Source organism: Rattus norvegicus, chromosome 18 (assembly GCF_021556685.1).
Source record: "Rattus norvegicus strain SHRSP/BbbUtx chromosome 18, alternate assembly SHRSP_T2T, whole genome shotgun sequence".
Lineage (NCBI taxonomy): Eukaryota > Metazoa > Chordata > Mammalia > Rodentia > Muridae > Rattus > Rattus norvegicus.
The window spans coordinates 35,651,279-35,671,772 of NC_141551.1; the positions used below are offsets into that span (position 1 = coordinate 35,651,279).

The window sequence follows — 20,494 nt, forward strand, 5'->3', positions numbered from 1 at the left end:
GTGTGTATGTGTGTCTGTGTGTGTGTGTCTGTGTATGTGTCTGTGTGTCTGTGTGTGTGTCTGTGTGTACACGTACACAATATGTAGGCTTGAATGGAAGTGTTGCAACTTTTTCCATTAATTAATTAATTAATAATTTTACATCCCACTACCAGGCCCCTCTTCTCCAAGGCCCCCCTCACATAACAACTCCCTCCCACCCCTCTTCATCACCTCTGAGAAGGGAGGCACTCTGTGGGTACCAACCCACCGGGTACCTCAAGTGCAGGGTTAGGCACATCCTCTCCCACCGAGGCCAGACAAGGCAGCGAGTTGAGAGGCGGGTGGTCTGACCCAGGTTTTGGCTCTGTGCTTACAAGTCTTCCCAACAGGCAAATCACCTAAGTTATACACTGACACATCTACCACATTGTAGGTGTTCAAGAAATTTCCCCTAAAACAAGAACAAATAAGAAAATAAATGAATAGTTATTAAGGTCTTTTCTAGGTCTAAAGTACATATTTCCTTAAGTCAGATCTCCCTGAGTCAGACACACCTTAGAGAAGTTTTTTCCTTTCCAGAGTCTCCCTTTATGACTCCAGGCATTTTAAAGACGCTACACTGGTTTTGAAGCAGTAGTACCCAGCTCTTGGCTTTTTGCCCAGGTTGTCTTGGCTTTTGTTTGATCTGCTTCCATCACCTGTAACCCAAGTCTGCAAAGGAGAACTTCAGTTTTGTCCATTGTTATTTTGAGAGGTGATTGAGATGTAATCAAGGGCCTTGTACATGTCACACATGCCCTCTGCCAGGGGGCTACATCTTCAGTCTCTGCTCAAGAGCAGAATAAACTGCTGAGGTTTCTTTGTTTTTGTTTTATTTTGTGTTTGTTGTCGTTTGTTTGTTTGTTTCTGTAGTTATGAGGCAGCTAAGACATTTCTCGTGGTTAATTGAGAATCAAACCATCAGTGGGCAGGGATCCTGAAGACACAGGTGTCAGAAGAAATCATCTTTCTCTTCTATACTCCTGCCCTTTAATGTGACGAGCTCCCACAATGCCCTTCAGCGTTGCACCATTCTACACTAACCAACTAAAAGTCATACTAACAAAAGTGTGACTTACTGCATCCTTACTGTGTCCTAACCACTCAGTAGTTATTATTTGATTAGTAGCTTATTTAATTCTCATCACAGCAAAGTAAGTGGATTTTATCCCCTCATCTTACGTGTAAGAAAATGACAGTTTCGAATGGCTAAGTTCCCTACCCCCCTGAATTAGATATCCCTAATGACGTTGAGAGGAATGGGACCACGTTAGACTAACTGCTATGGAAACAATTACATCGCCTTCAAATAGAGTAGAGAGAAAAGTGCAGAGGAGGTTGACACTGGTGGATCATTAGTTTCCTTCTATTTGAACTGAAAGTGAAATGGAAGCTCCCAGCATACTTCCTCATAGCAGTGTTTGTATGACTGAGAGCAGGGGCACACTGAGAAGCCAGGATATTTTGTTACAGTGCCATTGATAGTTGGGAATGTTGGGCTGATGGGACTAAAGTGTCTGAAGCCAACATTTGTAAGACAAGTCAATTACGGCTGCTTTCTATTCTTGTGCTGCTTGGGAGGTAACTATGTTTTAAGAACTCATCCCTAATTCTTTCCTTTGAAAGTTCCTCTAGGGAAACAGAGTATGTTTTGGTAATGACATTTAAAACATAACACTGTAATTTTACAAAAGAAAAAACAATCAAAGGTTCCTACACTGTAAGAGGATCCTAGACACAATAGCATGCCATCCCTGTCTGGTCCCTGGGGAGCTTGCTTCAGAAGTGGGAATTTAGGGAATAACTCTGCTGAACTTCCTTGACCCTTTTTGTCTGGGTCTGGAGTAAGTTTGTGTGATAGGTCATGGACATTCCCAGGTCTTTGTGTTTACAGAAGAATTTGCTCGCCAAGTGAAACTGAACCCCTGGAAATGGGAGGCTGCAAATTCAGATGGTGGAGGCTGTTTGCAGAACAGTGGTCATTGCAACACTTGACTTTAGGCTGTCATTCCAGATGGATGTTTGAAAGAAAAAGAAAAAGAAAACAAAAAATCCCCACAAGTCAGCCTTCGAAGCACTTGGCATACATGTTTTTCCTGGGCAAATGCTCCCTCCTGTGGCCAGATAGTAGAATACAAAGAAATAGAATTAACAGGGAGGACACCCAGGAAATAATGGGCATAAAGTACAGTGTTGTACCCAGAAGAAACAGGTACACAGTACAGTATAGGGCATTGCAGTGTGGTAGTTTATTTGGGAATACCTTCTTGTTTAAGGAAAAATAAAACCTTCTTCAGCACAAGACGATAAAGCCAGAAAGGTAGAAGAAAGAAAGGGAAAGAGAAAGGAGGGAAGCAAGGAAGGAAGGAAGGGAGGGAGGGAGAAAGGAAGGAAGGAAGGAAGGAAGGAAGGAAGGAAGGAAGGAAGGAAGGAAGGAAGGAAGGAAGGAAGGAAGGGAAAGTTTAACAAAGAGAGTAGCAAAGCAAGCAAAAAGCCCATTTACTTCCACTAAAGCATCCTGGTTTATATCTCTCTTTTTCTATGGAGCCATCTCTGATCACTCAAATGACATGAGAGCCCTCCATGAATAGTCCAATACAGAAAGGCAAAACGAAAGTAATTTAGGAAGACTCTGTTCGTGACAAGGACCTGTGCTAGATGCAAAGGTGGGGCAGCATAAAACAACTCTCCGATTTAATTAGGGAATCGAGTGGAAAAGCACAAAACCAGTAGCAGGAAAGTATACTAGGTGTATAGGGAACAAGTACACACTATTTTATCTAATTACGTGTTCTTAAAATGTTCTTACTGATGCATATTCATTGTACATAATGCTGCTTCATAAAATTCTGACTATATTCCTGTCTTTTACCATCTTCTTTCTATCCATTCCAATCTGTCCTGTCACTCCTTTCCTTCCCTTCTACTGTTACATATTATATATGCATGTAATGTGTATATATTGAAATGTACACATACACATATATTATGTATTATGTATAACACACACACACACACACACACACACACACACAGTTTTATGTATCCATGAGTTAAAAAAGGTGGTGGCTAAGGTACATCATCAGCTATAAGGCTTATGCAGGTGAGGGGGAAATGAGAGAATTCCTGCCCAGGAGGAGCATAAGTAAAATCTAGAGCAGGCATTTGACTTAAAGCCTGAGCAGGTACCAACCCTTCAAACCTGCCATGGTTTTCCACATCAGATTGCAAGATATACTTGCTTTGCTGATACTTCAAAAGTTGCATTTATGCATTTTTCCATACAGTAGACCATAATTTTACCCAGAGGTTCTAGGATATACAGTGGTGACCATGTAGAGCAGTCTTGCTCAGTCCCTATATCTGGTGGCTCTACAATGCATAGGGCAGCCATAAGTAGTGAGGAGCAGGGAGGTAAGCTCTAGAATAAAGGTGTTAAGCACCTGGCACAATTACCCTTCAAACTTGCCGCAGAAGAGGGATCCAGCTCTTTGTCAATGATTGTAAACCCTGCCTCAGTCTCCTTGTAAGTATGCCTGTGGTAGACAGCATACATTGGAGCTTTCATAGGCATGACCATAGAAGATGTGTGCTTCTTATTCTTGATGTTGAATTTCTTTCACAAAATTATACTGTCAATCTTAATTTGCCTTGCGCAGCTTTTATAAAAAGTTTATGAGTTGAATTATATTTTTAATTGGATATTTTTCATTTATTTACATTTCAAATTTTATCCTCTTTTCCAGTTTCCTGTCCATAAACCTATCCCATCCCCCTCCTCCTTCTTCTATGAGGGTGTTCCCCTACCCATCCACCCACCCCTTCCCACCTCTCCGCCCTGACATCCCTTTACCCTGGGGGGTCCAGTCTTAGTAGGATCAAGGGCTTCTCCTCCCATCGGTGCCCAACAAGGCCATCCTCTGTTCCATATGCAGACATGGGTCTGTCCATGGGTAGTGGTTTAGTTCCTAGAAGCTTTGGTTGGTTGGTATTATTGTTCTTATGGGGTTGCAAACACCCTCAGCTCCTTTAATCATTTCTCTAATTCTTCCAATGGGACCCCGTTCTCGGTTCAAATTATATTTTTTAAGAAAAAAAAAGATCTTATGAATAACACAAGGTAAAAGCTTTTATTTTTTTTAAAAAATGCAGTTTGTTTTATTTTTCATAGAAACTAAAACACCAGAGTTCATTGATTGCTATATTAAATACATAAATTATAAAATAACCGTTCATAAAACTTTACATACAATAAATGGATTCCGATCTCTATGGTGATACATACAGCACATGTACCTGTCCCGTGAACCTCAGACAATCCCTCTGCTGCATTCAATCAAGTTCTGCCTCTCATCAGTAAGCACTGAAGTGGCCTACTAGTCATGCTGTGATAGGAAGGACCTGAACTAATGCAGGCAATCGTAGGAATGCTTTGGAAACCAGCCCCCTGGCTACACTAACTCAATAGATACACAAGGAATTGTGGATTCAAATATGTTCCCTGTAAACTCAAATCCTCACAGAATTAAATACTATAGGTTAGATCATGCACAGAAGCTTCTGGAAATGCAATTTTAGTTGAGAAAAGCATAGGACCTTTGATTGATATTAATACTGTAAATTGTGCTGGGCGTTTTATTGAGATGCTAGGGAACAAAACGTTCTGCTTAGAGGACAGGGTCGTGGAAAATTCACAGGCAACAGGAAATAGCAGTAATGGTGGAAGGTAGAGATATAGCCAAGGAGGGGTGGGTATAGACACTATACGCCAAACAAAATCGAGTTGCCTAGTGACATCAGAAAAGCATCATCTCTAAGTCTTCTGTCGAGGTCTGAAGTACATATCTGTTAATGCCTGCACCACCATACTCTGTACAGGATACATATGCATGACTATGTACATCTTGTATTTATTAAGTGTTTAGATTTTGATTTGCCTTATTCAGGAGAGATGGTTTAGTTAAGAGGGGAAATAGGCACGTTTTGTGAGGTGTCTGTCAAACTTAAGTGACTGCAGTTTATAGCAGGTTCCAGATCTGTTTCTGATTGAGAGATTGGATCATTCATTCTTTAGTAAGTTTGTAGAGTCTTCATGTGGGCAAAGGGGACTCAACATTGTTTGTCTGCACCATTGCCGCCCTGTAGGACTTTATACAACAAAGATTTCAGTACAAAATCAAATAGCAAAATAAAACCAGAAAGCTTCAGTGAATCAATTACAGGTTTGTCACACTAGAGTGAATGTGGTGAATTTCAGTCCACTTTCCTGTACTGCCCCTTTACATGTATCTTTTAAAAGTCAAATTAAGAACTCAACTCAGGCTCTCTCAGCAATAAAGATTTATTGAGGAGGAACTCAACTGATAAAATCAGGGATGGGAAGAAAACCTGCCTTGCTCAGTTCTGAAGTGACATCCCGAGGAACAACCCCATTCTTCCAGCATTGAAAGTCCTCTTGTATATAAGTATGGAATCTAGTCTCTAGGCATATTCTATATGAAAAGTATAAAGCAGTTGGGAATAAGGAAATCTTTATCTTATGTCTTTTCCCCATCTAAGCAGAAAGGGGGCTTTGCATCCATCCTGAACACCATGGCACAGCCATCTAAGAGCTACTTGCATAAGTTATACTTCAAAAGTTACATTTATGTACTTTCCATATAGTAGATCAAATTTAATCCCTAAAATATATTAAATTACCAGGGCTGGGGTCTGGGGAGATACAGCTGTGTGCTGTCTAGAATGCCCAGGCACCTGGATTCAACCTATAGCACCAGTATAAAAAAGAAAACAAAAAGCAGGAGGGAAGAGTGGAGGGGGGAGGGAGAGAGGGCAGTGGAAGCGTCACAAAAGCAATGCAACTGCCAATCAACATAGCTGAGTCTTACAAATCTTGTCTTGGTACACATATTGTATGTGTGTGTGTGTGTGTGAGAGAGAGAGAGGGGGGGGAGGGGGAGGGAGAGGGGGAGGGGGAGGGAGAGGGGGAGGGAGAGGGGGAGGGAGAGGGGGAGGGAGAGGGGGAGGGAGAGGGGGAGGGAGAGGGGGAGGGAGAGGGGGAGGGAGAGGGGGAGGGAGAGGGAGTATTCCATTCCGTTCTTTGACAAATAAAAAGAACACATCTATATGCTTTAATACTGAGTACACTGGTCATCTATTCTGATGTGACATCGCAGAGATGGTCTAGTTATTTAAATATCAACATAACCAACAGATGCTCTTTTTACAGCTTTCAATGAAAACCCAGGCAAGTTAAAATGATAAGCATTGTTTTAAAAGAAGGTGCTTATCAATTCCATTTAAGTTATAAACATACAGATTTTATTGTGTGTTTTTAGAAAAAGTTAGCAATAAATCAGCAGAAGAAAAATTGGTGAGATTTATTTCAAGTAGAAAAAAACACCCCAACGGTTTGAAATAAAATACCACAGCACAAATGATTTGGCAAATTTTATTTCTTCTATGGCAATTGAAGGCCCTTTCTGACCCCAGTGATGATGCACATCTCGAACGTTGGGAAGAATTTTATACTTTGATATAAACTTATTCTGAATTGTAGGGGAAAAAAAAGCAAAACAAAGTATGCTTTTATTGTTAAAACCTCACTTTTAGCAGCAATTTAGCGAATATGACATAAGTCAAACAGGATCTGACAGTGCTAATTTAATTTTTCAACTGAAATAAGTTAGATGGCATTTAAGACAAGATGCTGAAGTTGCTGACCTTGTTTTGTAGAATGGATATCATATAGAGTCTGTGCATTTCTTTTATGGAAATCTGAGAAGTCCTGACAGTGTTAAGCTTTCACCTCTCAAACTACTTCAGTGGGATTCAGAGAGATGAGTACATGGCTAAGAAAAAGTAGTTAGGTGTACTCTTATTGTGCCCATCCCCCCAAATCTCTAGCTAAGTACAGATACCAAAATTTAAAACCTGGAGTAGGAATTACCTTTTTTTTCTTTTGAAAATGAGAAACGATGTCACAGCACAACTCTTTGTTACTAATAGTACATTCTTTTGGCTATTCTGAGCATCATATGCAAGGAAGCATTCACTAAGATAGAAACCATTCTCAGGCATCTGTGAATAAGCAAAACGCACACCTCCAGTTTTTCTTGATGCTGTCATCGTAGATATGGACTCTATCAAAATATTTAAACTTTCCTAGTCTAAATATTAGAGCACTCATTTTGAGGACTATGACGAACACCTGATAAAGATGTCATCATTTAGCTTACGATCTAGAGTGATATTCTGGATATTAAACAGAAAGAAAGCCTCCCCCTCCCACCAATCAAAGTTTCAGAGATGATTACTCAAGTGGCTTTCGCTCTCAGAAAGTTCAGCATGGGTTTTATGCAATTTGACTAACAACAGGGTAACATATAGCATATTATTGGCATTCATAATAATTTAGACATAGTTCTCTGATATGAAAATTTACCCACCAGGTTTTCGATAGGAAAAGCAAAAGGAGAGGAGGAAGGCATGTACGGAGCAGATTAAGTATGCATTTTCTCAAGTGGGTCCTATAATAGTAGGTGAAGTATAATTGAAGCAGTAAACAAGCCGTTTGTGTACTCCCATACAGGACTGAGTTAGCTGGGTGGCCGGTGTAGGAGAAGTACCCTGTTTCACATCACCTGCACAATGAACCTGCTAATTGCGGGGATCTGGGACTTACCTTAGTTGTACAAAGAATCCATTAGTACAGTTCTGACTTTTAAAGTTTTTGCATTAGGACACATCATCTGACATTCTTTGAAAAATAATATCGGCTTTCTTTGTTGCTTTCTGTTCTTGGCAATCCGTAGTTGCATGGTTGGCTCTCCTGTGATGATGTTGGGGGTTTCGATTGATGGCATGTTATGCAATCAGGAGAGCATGGGAGGTGCTTAGCATTGAAATGACACACTTTCTGTCTTTCTCAATAGAACGAGTCAATCTATTTCCTATAGATTCAATATTGTGGTTTTTGAATCTCACAATTTATTGCTAATAATGTCCTAGGCAGCTTGATGGGGACGCTTCAGTGATGCTCTGCTGTTTGAATCAAACTCAGGAACTATTTCATTATACAGGGAAGTCAAATAATACAGCATTTATAACGGTTACAAAGCACTTTGTGCTACCTTAAGCACCTCTTGTTCCAGAATTGCAAACAAAACCTTAGGAAAAAAATCAAAACATTTAATCCCCATTTTTTTAGATGAGGAAACTGAGGCACAGAGAGGTTCAGTGACTGGGCCAAACAGTTGGGTCAGCATTAAATACAAGGACAAAAATGTGGGACCCCAGGAATCTGTTTTGTCTTGAAGATTCTTCAGTTGCTCTGGCTTTGAAATTGCCAGTGTTAAAACTGAAGGAGAATATACTCAATTCACATATGGACCTGTTTGTGTAGCATTTCATAGAAAGAGTTCCTGGCTCCCTACACACATTCTCGATGCATGGGATTTCTAAACCTGGAAAGAAAACATTGAGTATTTGAGAAATTGAGGTTGCCTTGTTATCTACAGTCAAGGACGTGTAAAATCAGCTTTTCAGGAGGATATATTTACTGCCATTGCTGAAACCAATACTCTGTAATATGTGACTTAGGAAAAGTGTTAGTTGTCTATCTGCCTGTGATAGAGAACCAGCTTGTCAGTGTTGTCTATAAAAAAGTAGAGACGTCTTGTTGCGGACAGCGATCTCAGAAAATAATGCTATTGTTCTAAGTGACAAGAGTTCAGATTGCTCTGGGATACTCAACATGCGCAGCTCTCTGGGAACCCCACGTTCAGTTGTCAGCTTCTCATCATTTCTGTGGGGTCTTCACACAAGTCAGACAGCATATTCATCTGCAGGCAATTTTAACTTGAATCTGGAAGCTGCAGAGTTGCTTCCTGGCCCTAGTTCCCTATAGATCTTGATGTTTTCGACAGAGCTAAGTTAGGCGGTTTGTGACTTCTGAGTATAATTTTCACCTTGTTCAGTACGGAGGAGACCAGTCCATCCATGGTGGAGAGATGCAGGTGTGTGATATGAGGAAGCATAGATTTCCAATTCCACTCCATGTTAAACTCCTCAGAGTCCCTTGGCTCTGCGCTTGTAGAGTAACTAGAATCCACTTCTCATCCCCAACTCCACCTTTTGGAGAAACAAAATGGAGAGTATTTTTCTTCCCTCCTCATCATAGATGTCTCTGTTCCTGAGTTTAAAACAATCATAAAGACAGAAAAGCAAATCCCTGTAGTAAGAAACCAGACTTTTCAAATGAAACATTTTATTGTAAATAGTTCCTCATAGGTATTATTCCTCGTGCTTCATTACCCGCCCACCCTTAAGTTGGTTTTTTTTTCACTTTTGTTTGTTTTGTTTTTTTTTAAAATGATGTTTATTTTCAGGAATAGTGTTTCCATGGGGTGTGGTGTTACATTAAAATGACCCCCCCTGCACAGCAGGAGTTGAATGGTTCATTGTAACTTTGGTTCCATGCCCAAGACACATCTTCTTTTGATCTGCTGAAACTGGTTCCACTGCTGAAATTTTCCTTCCCACAATATATGTTTATAGTTCTCTTCCGGTTTGACATACACACGTTTCATTAATTGCAGCATATAATGTAGATTTTTCAACAGGGTCATTATAAACTGTCAAGTAAGAAACCTTGAATAATGGCTTTAAAGCTCATAGTCTTGGCTACAGGGTAATTCTTAGCTTTTGATTTCCCTTACATCGGTGTAAACAATTTTGCCATCTTTGAAGGTTTAAAAGCATTTGCCTTCTTGGGGTATGATCCAAGTTCTTGATTTTTCTATAAGATAGAGGAAAAGAATTTATCAGCCATCATTTGTATTACCAGCTAATCAGAAAAAAAAAGCAAACTTTTATAACAAGACAGGTTTTGTTTAGTCTCTAGCATCAGAATCAAACCAAAACCCCAAATAAATGAAAAAAAAAGATAAAAATGTTTTTATTCTTGTCAATGTTCTTTGAGCTGAATGCTTTTGAAAGTAATATAATGTCTTGAGGCTTTGTTACTTTAAGAGAGAAAGAATAATTATTTACTGCAAGGTTTATTGAAATAAGATACATAGAAAGAAATCAAAAGCCTTTGTAGAAAGTGCCCTAATTTATTAGCTATTATCATTATCACCAGATATTATTTCAAAAGCTACTTTACCTACAACTTTTTATGGATTACTTTTAAGTCCCACTTTCTATTCTATAGTGAAAACTGATGACCTGTTTCCTCATCCTAGGAGAAGTGCCTGAGGATTCTGCAGAAGACTTCTTTGTTCACTCTGAAATATCCCTGAAACTGAGCTGTGGGTGTTGAGCTTTCCCCCTATTCCTAATTAAGCACTGCTGTCTGTGTTTCCACTTGAATATAGCTCTCCTTTAAAATGTTCTGTCATCCCATGAAAGCCAAAGAAGTCACAAGAGGACAGGCGCCATGCTTTACTTAATGACATCGATGGAGAAAAACCTTCATTTGTTTGTTGTAATATAGTTATTCAGCTTCTGTAAACAGCAAATGTTTTTCATCTAAATAAAAATTGAAAAAAAATGAAGATATTGTTTCTGTAGAAAGACTATGCTATTGCCCTAGTAATGTCAACCAAGATCTAAATTGATAGAAAAAGAGGTATTTCATACATATCAATCATGTTTTCAAATCACCACATAGAGGCATATTAAGCAGAAAAAGTTCCTGCTGGAAGTACAAGTTAGAGTTATTTGTAATGTGCTTCTGTGGGAACAGTTTGTTATAATGTCTTGGTTAGATGAGGACGGAGATGGATAGTCACAGAGTAGACTAGATGTACAATGACTGAAAAGGGTGAGGTTATGACGGGAGAGGAAGGACACAGAAGACAAGTGGGTGGGTAAAAGTACTTGCTGCATAAACCTGACAAGGTGAGCTAGGATCCCAGAAAACCCATCAAAACAAACAAACAAACAAACAAACAAATAAATAAATGAAACAAAACGCTGAATGTTGTGGCTCCTCTATGTAACCCCAGCACTCCTATTATGATATGGGAGATGGGGACAGAATTATCTGGAATCTTACATACCATCTAGTTTGGAGTGTATAGGACAGCAGTATCAGCAGGAGGAGGAGGAAAGACACAGAGGGGAGGGAGGGGCAGAGGGAGGGAGAGGAGAAAGGCAAAGGGGAAAGGGGGGAGGGAGAGGAAGAGGGAGAGGGAGAGGGTGGGAAGGAGGGGAAGGAGAAAGGAAGGGAGGGAGAGAAGAAGGAAGGGAGGGAGGGAAAGAGAGACCCAGACTTTGCATCATCAAAATGGAAGGAATGCACACACATGAATGAATAACTAAATAAAAGAGAATACACTGGGAGGAGGGGGTGTTACCAAGAGGCATAAAGAGATTGGTAATATGTACGCAGGAGGAGACCTGCCTTCTGTATATATAATTCTTTCTCTTCCTGTATTTTTTAGAGTAGTAAAATGTAGTGAGATGACAGAAATGAGGGCAGAAGGGTCATTATTTCTGCTTATTTTTCAACAAGCGATGGTCTCAGGAAGAGGCTGTGGGCTGTAGCACCACTGATGGGAGTCAGAACAAGAACAGCACTGGAGAAGGTTGGTTCTCGGATAGGCTGGGACTGGAACTGCCATACAGTAGCCTATCATTTCAGCTTATCACAGTTAGCCAGATAACATGTGTAGTTGTAATTAAATAGTTGTAGTTAACACATGTTAATTTTAAAACCAGTTAGTTTATAAGCAATTTCCTAGGCCTTTACAGTTCTACAAATTAAGGGGTATCTTTAAAGGAAATTGTTAGCGCTATTGTGAGGCCAGTTGCATTAAAACTGGATGATTCGGTTATCCAGAATCATAATGTGGATCGCAGGGACTCTTCTGAGCAAGTGCTTACACGTGCTGAGAGTTCCTTCCTTCATGAAAAACACTAGTTGCAGCTACAATTTAAAAACCCTACATTCCACTCGGCTCTGAACTGAGAGCATGCCATATCTGATTTGTGCCTTTATTATCTTTAAGCAATATTTTTATTGATTCTTTGAGAATTTTACATATTTTGACAATATTTACTTTCATCTTTAAACTACTATTCCTACCTCAACAACTTTTGTTGTCAAGTGTTTTTTTTTTTTTTTAAACCCTTTTCGTCCAGTTTGTTCTGCTTTTGGATAGTGGCTTTCAAGTGGAGCATGATTGACCTACCCTGGACCACACCCTCAAAGAACACTGCCTCTCTTCTAGCAGCTCGAATCTGCCAAAGACTGTAGTATCCTAAAGGCACCGCCATTTAACCAGTCACACCATTTGGAAACCTCTCACACTTTTCATTTTTTTCAGAACTCAAAAGAAATTTATCATATAATAAGTCAATAAGTCATGTGATATTTAACAAAGGATGGCCACCCTTATCTCTATTTTACTGAAAAATAAAATGGCACTGAGAGTTGTTAAGTAATCGATCCATGGGAGTTTGAGTGTGGAAATACATAATACTGAATGCAACCTAATTAAAGCCAGAGGGTAGAGGTCTCAACTTTTCTACTGACAAAGGAGGTGATATCTTCACGGGTTGGATTATTTTCCCATAAAATGCCTGAGGGCATGAAATAGGTCCCCTTTGCCCTTCTATTCCCTCTCTTGTATAGGGACATACTGTCTCTTACAGAACATAGCACAGTATGTCATCTTTGAAGCAGAAACCAAGACTTCACCAGATATAGACCACGTGAATGCCTGGATAAAGACTTTTAAACCTCCATACTGTTGAAAAGAACTCATTAATATTTATAAATCATTCAGTTTCAAGAAGTTTTTTGTTTGTTTTAAATGGGATGCGGATCCAAAACATAATATGGTGTAATGAGATAATAGCATTTACTTCACAGGTTGTCATTGGTATTAAAGCATGGCTTTGAACTCCCCTCTCACTCCTATTTGGCTGGAGCTAGAGACTGAAATCAGGGCAATGATTGGCAATGATGATACATTTTTAAGACTATCAGGGGTCACTTACAGTATTACTCAAAGAAAACATGCATGACTATGAATCACATTGCTTTAAACAGTACGTATCTTCATATGTAAGCTAATGTTTATGAACAGAATAAATTTTGACTTAGTATATACAAACTCATCTCTAGTGTGATTTTATTACCTATGAACAATCTGATTGCTTTTCGCCTGTCTATCTTTATATAGATGCTCTGCAGACACAGATAACATCATTCAGTTTTTAGTAGTGTTGTATTTCCATAAATTAAGATAGGATTATTTATTGAAAATAAGTTAAATTTTGTTTGGATTTAGGCTATAATCTGCTTAGAATATTGAAAGTTACACTTATATTATCTGTATCAGAAAGTCAATAAATGTAATAACTAACTTTAAAAGTAGTAATAGCTAGGAATTGGAAATTATTTTATTATTTTGCAGGCAATTTGATAAGTATTTTTCATGCGTGACATTCCTTAATTCTCTCAACACATCACCATACTTAAAATACTTAAGTAAATAGTTAGGGTTGTATAGATTAAATACCTTGTCTGCAGCTATACTTATGGTGGTGGCAGAATTCACACTGTAACTCACTTCTATAATTCTCAGCTGTGATTACAAACCACTCTCAGTTTTCCTGTATACATTTTATACTGACCAGATTTATTATCCTATTCATTTGCTATCGTACTTTCACACTAGTCTTTCATTTTAGAGAGAATGACTAAGAATCAGTTGTGTGCCTTTTGGAAGCACACCTTGACCATTCCCGAGAAACTTCTAAAAACTTAGCAAAAGCTGTGGAGATGACACTGTGATTTCACAAGCCAATGGCTGCGGGACACTCAAGACAGCAGAAGATGCTGTGCCTGCGTGAATGAGTGTGTACATCCTTCAGGATGAACTAGAGAGGCCCTGCTTTTGCTGGTTAAGCTGCCTGTGGAGAGAGGCGTGTGAGTGCAGACAATGTTCCACCAAGCACAGGTGTGTGTTAGCAGATGGGCACCTGAGGCCACTTTTCTGATCCTAAAACAGGAATAAAAGTGTTACTTCAAGAGTGGTTGATGAGGATTGAAAGTACTTGTTGCTCAGACTAACTCCCAAGACGTGACAGTGTGAGTGCTAGTGATACCAGAGGTCCATTCCTTTCTACCTGGTGTTTGTCAGTTTGTCTTTCCTAAGTTTCTATGTAGCATTGGCTCTTTGTTTCTTTTGTCTACTCTGATAATTTTGAAGAGGAACTGTTTGCAGACACTGTGGCCCCACTAGGTCCTTACCACAGTCTTCTTCCTTTACACCCCACGTTCTCCCACCCTGTATGAGGCTCAGTTTTCTTAGTGTATAGCAAAATTGTTGCCAGAAAATGAATAGTTTTCACACTAAAAAGAAAATCTTTTGGAAGAAGTAAAGCCGGAGGGTTGATAATCAAAGGGCGTAAACTTTCTGAGCCTTTTTCTTTCACTCTCCTAAGCTCAGGTCATGCTATAGCCTTCTTACTTGTTTGTTTCACAGGGAGGCAATGAAGTTAACATTCATGGGAAGGGAATGTGTGTCTCGTGTATCATTTTCTGCTTGTTAGGCTAATATGAAGCCTAGAAAGAAACTCTGGATAATGTAACTTCACGAGATAATCACAGTCAAAAGTGGCCCATGGAGACTATATTTAGAATGGCAGGGGAACCCCCTTTGTAAACAAAAAATTGAGCTTTATGGTTTCCATTGCTGACTGGGCACCAGAACCATCTGGTTTGCTATGAAGTGCAGACCAATCTCTGCTGTCTTTCATTCCCACCTTCCATCAACTCTATCAGCTCAAGTGGTCTCACTCAGGAAGCACATGATAAGGTTTCTGTATCTGCTATTTTCAGCAGTGAAACCCATGAGCTAGAATTGCTGATGCCTGTGCTCTTTTGGAGCCTGGTAATGGCCATCATAAGACTTCATTCCCCCCACATGAATTCAAGATTCATGTGTTGAAAAGTATCTTGTTTCAAAGCAAGATCCAAGTTCACTTAATATCCCACTTTCCTGACTTCCGATGTGGAAAGGTTGGGACAGAGTTGTAATGGGGTAATGGCTAGCTTATCTGAGTCTTGGAATCAGCATTTTAAAGCTGGAGAAATACTAAAGAGACAGTGATATTTTCTAAGTTGGAGGATAGAGACACAACACCTTCTATGTGATGGACAGCCACCATGAGTTTCATAGATTCTATGATTCATAGACACTGCAATTTCTCGGGGTGATATGATTAAAGCGAACATATCCATTTTACACCATATGACTTTAAAGTTTAAAATAGCCAAACTGGATTGGGCCCATTTTCCATTTTATGATTGACTAAACCATTTAGTTTTGGAGAAGGAAAAACCATGTTGCAATAACAACATGTAACGTTGTCTTTATCAACCACCTCCTAGAGCCCTCTTTGGGATACATGGAATCTTACCTTTAAGAGGCACCTTGACATCAAGGCCATAGAATGAAGGCAAGAGAGAAGAACAAGAATAGAAACAGAAACTGCAGAAGAAAAAGAAGGAGATTATGTAAATCTGAACTTCCTCAGCCATTCATATTGTACAAAAACTCAGTTTTTCCACATTACCTCATTTCAAAACATGCAACCATTCACCTGTTGCCAGAGCCGTGCCTCTAAGCCAGATACATACATTTTAGAGTTAATGCCAAGGTAGTCTCACAGGCAACTGATCTTGACATTTGGCTCCAAAATTTATAGATGATCAAAAAGTAAGCATAGAGTGGTAAGCCAGTAGCCTGACTTCATACATTCTTGGGGTACACTGAGAGCCAGAGCCCAGATATTGTTAGTTGTACTTTATTGTATACATTATATTTTTTCAGGGATGGGTAGATACTTCAAAAATGTCACAAGAGATTTATGCTTATTAAGCTTATTAATGTGACAGATTTTAAGACGAAGACCCAGCAGGAAGAATATTAAGGAGCTGTGTAGTGGGTCACCATGAGTGGAACACATCTTCTGTTAATTAGCCATTAAACAGGAATAAAATGTATAAATTGGGATATCCTGTGTAAATTTGAATGCATGTTCCTCCTACTGGTATGGAAGGTACTTCTATATCAGTGGGCATTTTAGATGAAAGAGAAATATTCCAGTTGTCCTCATTTTGAAACAGATCTTTTCGTATGTGACTTATAAAGAGTCTAATTTGATCTCTTTACCAAAATTTTCATTAGATAATGGAAAAGCAGACGAATAGACTCATGCTTGTGAAGTCTAGAATAAATAGACTATGTAGTAATTATCAACTGTCACAGGGCAGGTATGTTTCCAAATGTGGGTTTCCTTGGTAGTTCTCATGTCCATTAAGCTACTCAGAGAATGTCCCATGAATACAGCATGCTGGAATAGGGGTCCAAATGATTTTCATAATTCTGTCATTGCAACTTTTTATAATGTTTTTGCAACATTATTGGAACTAAGTTATAAAATAATATGCTAAAAGCTATGAGTTGATGGCTTTTATTTATTTTTCTATTTATTTTCTATTAATGAATAGATGTCAATATTTTATATTTATCAGTTGATGACTTGTTCTAGTAAGTGAAACTTTGTCTTTTTAAAAGGTATTTCCTTTATGGTTTTTGTTTTGATTCTTTGAGACAGGGATTATTTGTCTAACTACCCTGGCTGTCCTAGAACTCACTTTATAGGCTAGGCTGGCATTGAACTCACAGAGATCTTTTTGCCTTTACGTCATGAGTGCTGAGATTAAAGGCCCAAGCCTGGCCTTTCAAAAATATTCCTTGAAAATACACACATAACAAGAAGACTGGAGAACGAGGAAGAATGGGAGGCTTTTCACTGTTCCTTCAAGGAGAAGGTTGAGCTGAGCATGAAGCAATGACTCAGTCTGTTTCAAAATCCTTAGTTCCTGCAGTGCCATGGGACCTAGAGTTGGCCACACCAGCCTCTGATCTCAGTTTTCCATAGACTAATTATATAATCTAATCTAATCTAATTATATAATCTTGGGCTTACTCTTTTGATGCATTACTTATGCATAAATAAAAGGAGCCATAACATCTGCTGCGTCTTCTTCACAGAATAATTATATGAAGCAATGGAAATAACAACAGCGGAGTGCACTGGATATGGGAACTACTGTACACAGCTGAGGATGTATCGCTTGGATAACTTCCGATTCTCACCAACTGTATACATGGGAATGAGCTACCCCAGCCCAGTAGGGACACTGTATGCAACCTGCATATGCTTTCAATTATTCCAAGAGGGAAAGGAAGAATATACGGACACAAAGGATTCTTAGCTGTTTTAGGCTGCAGGGCAAGAGGGAGTAAGGCCAAGGGAATGGAACACCCAATGTGAACCTCATCTCCTATTCTACCCCCTCTCAAGAGTCACCTACCTGCTTGTCATTTAAGTAGCTCAGCTCAATACCTTAAGACAATATTCAGCACCAATTGCTGCATTACTTCATTATCATAAATGTTTAGGCAGTTCGACTCTAGAAATATTATAGAACAAAATGACTGTGCAGCATTTTTATTAAATTCTGACAGCTGATATAGTCTCAATTCCTCTTCTTCCCAAATTTCCACAGGATCTATTTAGATAGGAGAGGAAGTAGCAACCCTAATAAAATTACTCCACTTCTGGAGTAATTCTCCCCTTGGAAGTGATACAGCTTCCAGACTCCACTGACCACTCTGATCTGACATATGTGGACTGCTCGCTACTCATAAATTTGGGGAGGAACTCAGTTCTCACCATAGTCTTAAGAACGGCCGTCTGTGTGTTGCTGTCTTCTTGAATGCCATGGAAGTTGCTGCCAAACAACCTATTTCAATTCCGGGGGTTTGGGTACCTCCCGTCAGGGAGACTACATGGGAGAGACTGTCTCCGCTCTTTTTGCATTCGCAGCAGAATGCTCCTGGTCTCTCAGGCAGGACAGGTCTTTGTGAAAGACTGAGCCATTTCTCTCCCAACAACACACAATCTTTCTAAATGCCCTCCTTAGGAAACCATTATCTATCTTGCCCAAGTAAAAACTCTCTTGGAAGAAATTTCTCTTTTTAACTACTGAGGAAAATGGCAGGCACACTTACTGGTGTCAGTCTAGGTTTCTGAACTAATTGTTGAAGCCCAGGGATGAAAGGGACTTTAATAAATAATGGGAATTTTTAAAAGGTATTTTAAGGTAAAATATCTTTGAAAGAAAAAGCAAATTAGAGTAAGCTTTAAAAGTATTGGTGATTAAGATGAGGAAGTTAGAGAGAAGAGAATCAAAATCACACATAGCAAAAATGCCAAGAGTGGTGATAGGGACAAACTTGCCCAAAATCCTGGTGTTTGACTAAGGGTGGGTACCACTCTCTGTGTACCTACAGCTGCCTGTTCCAGACACAGTAACCAAGAAGAAAGGGAAGGTACAGAGGCAAGGTCAACACTACGTTGAGATTAAATAAAGGAGATATTGAGTTTAATGAATACCTTTTCTTCTAGGTCCTTTATCTGCCGTTTTTGGATGTCTGTTTTATCTTCTAGGTCACGGATCCTCTGAACAAAATAGAGAAAAAACTAAATGTTAGGTGGTAGAGAAAATTGTTCACCAAACCAAACATACCACTTTCTAAGAAAACATTTCCCAGTGAATGGAAATAGCACAAACTTACTTTTCCTTATCTACAGGGTTTCTGCAGGTTCCAAAGCTGATACAGGCTTGTGGTGGGAAGTTATTTTCATGGATAATACTTTCGAGCAGAGTATTTTCTGACTGTTTTGGTTTAGATCTTACATGACTTCCCAATGAACACATGCTACAGGCTTCTTTTCAGCCTGTGTGGCTGATGGGAGCTGGAGACCCTTTCCAAGACAGGGTTTTGTGGACGGTAGTCAGGTCATGAGGACATTCCCTTAAACAGGGTATTGGGCCCTTGACCGTTTTCTCGTCTTTACTTTCTAGCTGCCACAGAGTGAGCCACTTTGTCCCTACATGCTACTTCCATGATGAAGCAACAGTGCATGATGAGCCACCTTGCTCTCTGCTGTCCCAAAACAAGGAGCCAACTGTAACCATGGACAGGGACTTCTGCAAGCATGAGCATGAATGAGCTTATTTTTGATTTAATTGGTTTTCTTGGGAATCTTGTCACAGTAACAGGCTACTAATAGTCCACCCCTTTCTGACATTATGCAGAGGCTTAGCCCGGGTGACAGGTATGTATCCCACCATACTGCCACTGGACTTGGCCAGATTGCTTTTGGCCCAGGGGACTGTGAATTTATGAGAGAAGTGGAACGCCGCATCTTAGTAAAGAGAGCAGTTATTGTTCCATAACTAGTGGGTATGAGGTGACTACCCTTGCCAATCCTTTGGATTGATATTCTGGTTACTTATTTGTACAGTAAAAATGGCTAAAGCTAACTGTGCAATAGACAACCACATGATCTTTGTTCATCTTTCTTGCCTCCCTTCCTTAGCCCTTCTTTGAGTTGGAATTTCCTCATAGCACATGAGTTGTCAATTTACAAGCACCAGGAGAGAGTACGCTTTAACCCAGCGTCTCAGAAGTAGGCTGGGGATGAAGCATTAGTAACAGAATAGTACAGCAATCAGGAATGCACAAAAGCCCATGCATCCACATCCCATGCACTGGAACAAAGCAGCTTGGATAAGAACATTACATAGGCAACTGTTTAGGGGTAAGATAAGTCTTCACAATTCCTCTTGGCAACCTTCAGGCTTTTGGTACCCATGTGCATTGGGATGCATAATAATCTTGTTATTTAATGATCACTGTTTGCAGGGAACAGTGAACTGGCCCTTCTCCTAGAAGTCTCCTCTCCAAAAAATTCTCTACTGGAGGAGTTTTTCGCCCTCTGCTGGAGGAGGCCATTTGGTAATGTCTTAGATTTTTTTTCTTCTAATACATAATTGTTTCATATTTTAATATAGTAGTAAATTTATGTACCTATCACCAGAATTTAGTTGTGCAAATATTTCTTATTGTCATAATTGAGGGTGTATGCCAATAGCATTGGCTGTGTCTAAGTCAAAAGAGTTGCTCAATGTTCTACACTGTAGGAGTCATCCTTTCACCCCCAAAGAATTAAAAATGATCTGATGATCTGTTTTAGTAGTGCCAGATTAACAAACACTACTGTTAAAGAAAGGAGGTGAGATATGTACGCTTGATATCATCATTGATGTCAATGTAGATGAATGATGGAGATTCAGGTGAGCCTGGAGTAACAGTGGCACCTATATATGTGATATGTACACTTGTATGTACTTCAGTGGTACTGCATAGGCTCTAATGCTATACAAGAAAACAATAAATGTGACACAATTCCTTGGCCTATATCTCTATATGGACAAAAATAATTGTTTCAGAAAACTGTGCATCCATGAGATTCCTGAAGTGCTTGTTGAGTTATTATTCTGTGCTTGCTGACTACTTTCTGACATTTCTAC

General features: G+C 39.4%; 1 protein-coding gene across 6 annotated transcripts in view; it reads right to left on the minus strand.

Annotated features, from left to right (window-relative positions):
* Positions 1 to 4,125: 4,125 nt before the first annotated feature.
* Positions 4,126 to 20,494, minus strand: part of Jakmip2 (janus kinase and microtubule interacting protein 2) — a 164,921-nt gene continuing 148,552 nt past the window's right edge. For 3 of the 6 annotated variants that reach the window (NM_001437326.1, NM_001437324.1, NM_001437327.1), the window contains 3 exon segments: positions 4,126 to 9,820; positions 15,463 to 15,533; positions 18,511 to 18,576. In NM_001437326.1, the coding sequence (NP_001424255.1) occupies positions 15,483 to 15,533; positions 18,511 to 18,576 (117 nt within the window). In that variant the 3' untranslated portion in view covers positions 4,126 to 9,820; positions 15,463 to 15,482. 6 annotated transcript variants of the gene reach the window in all.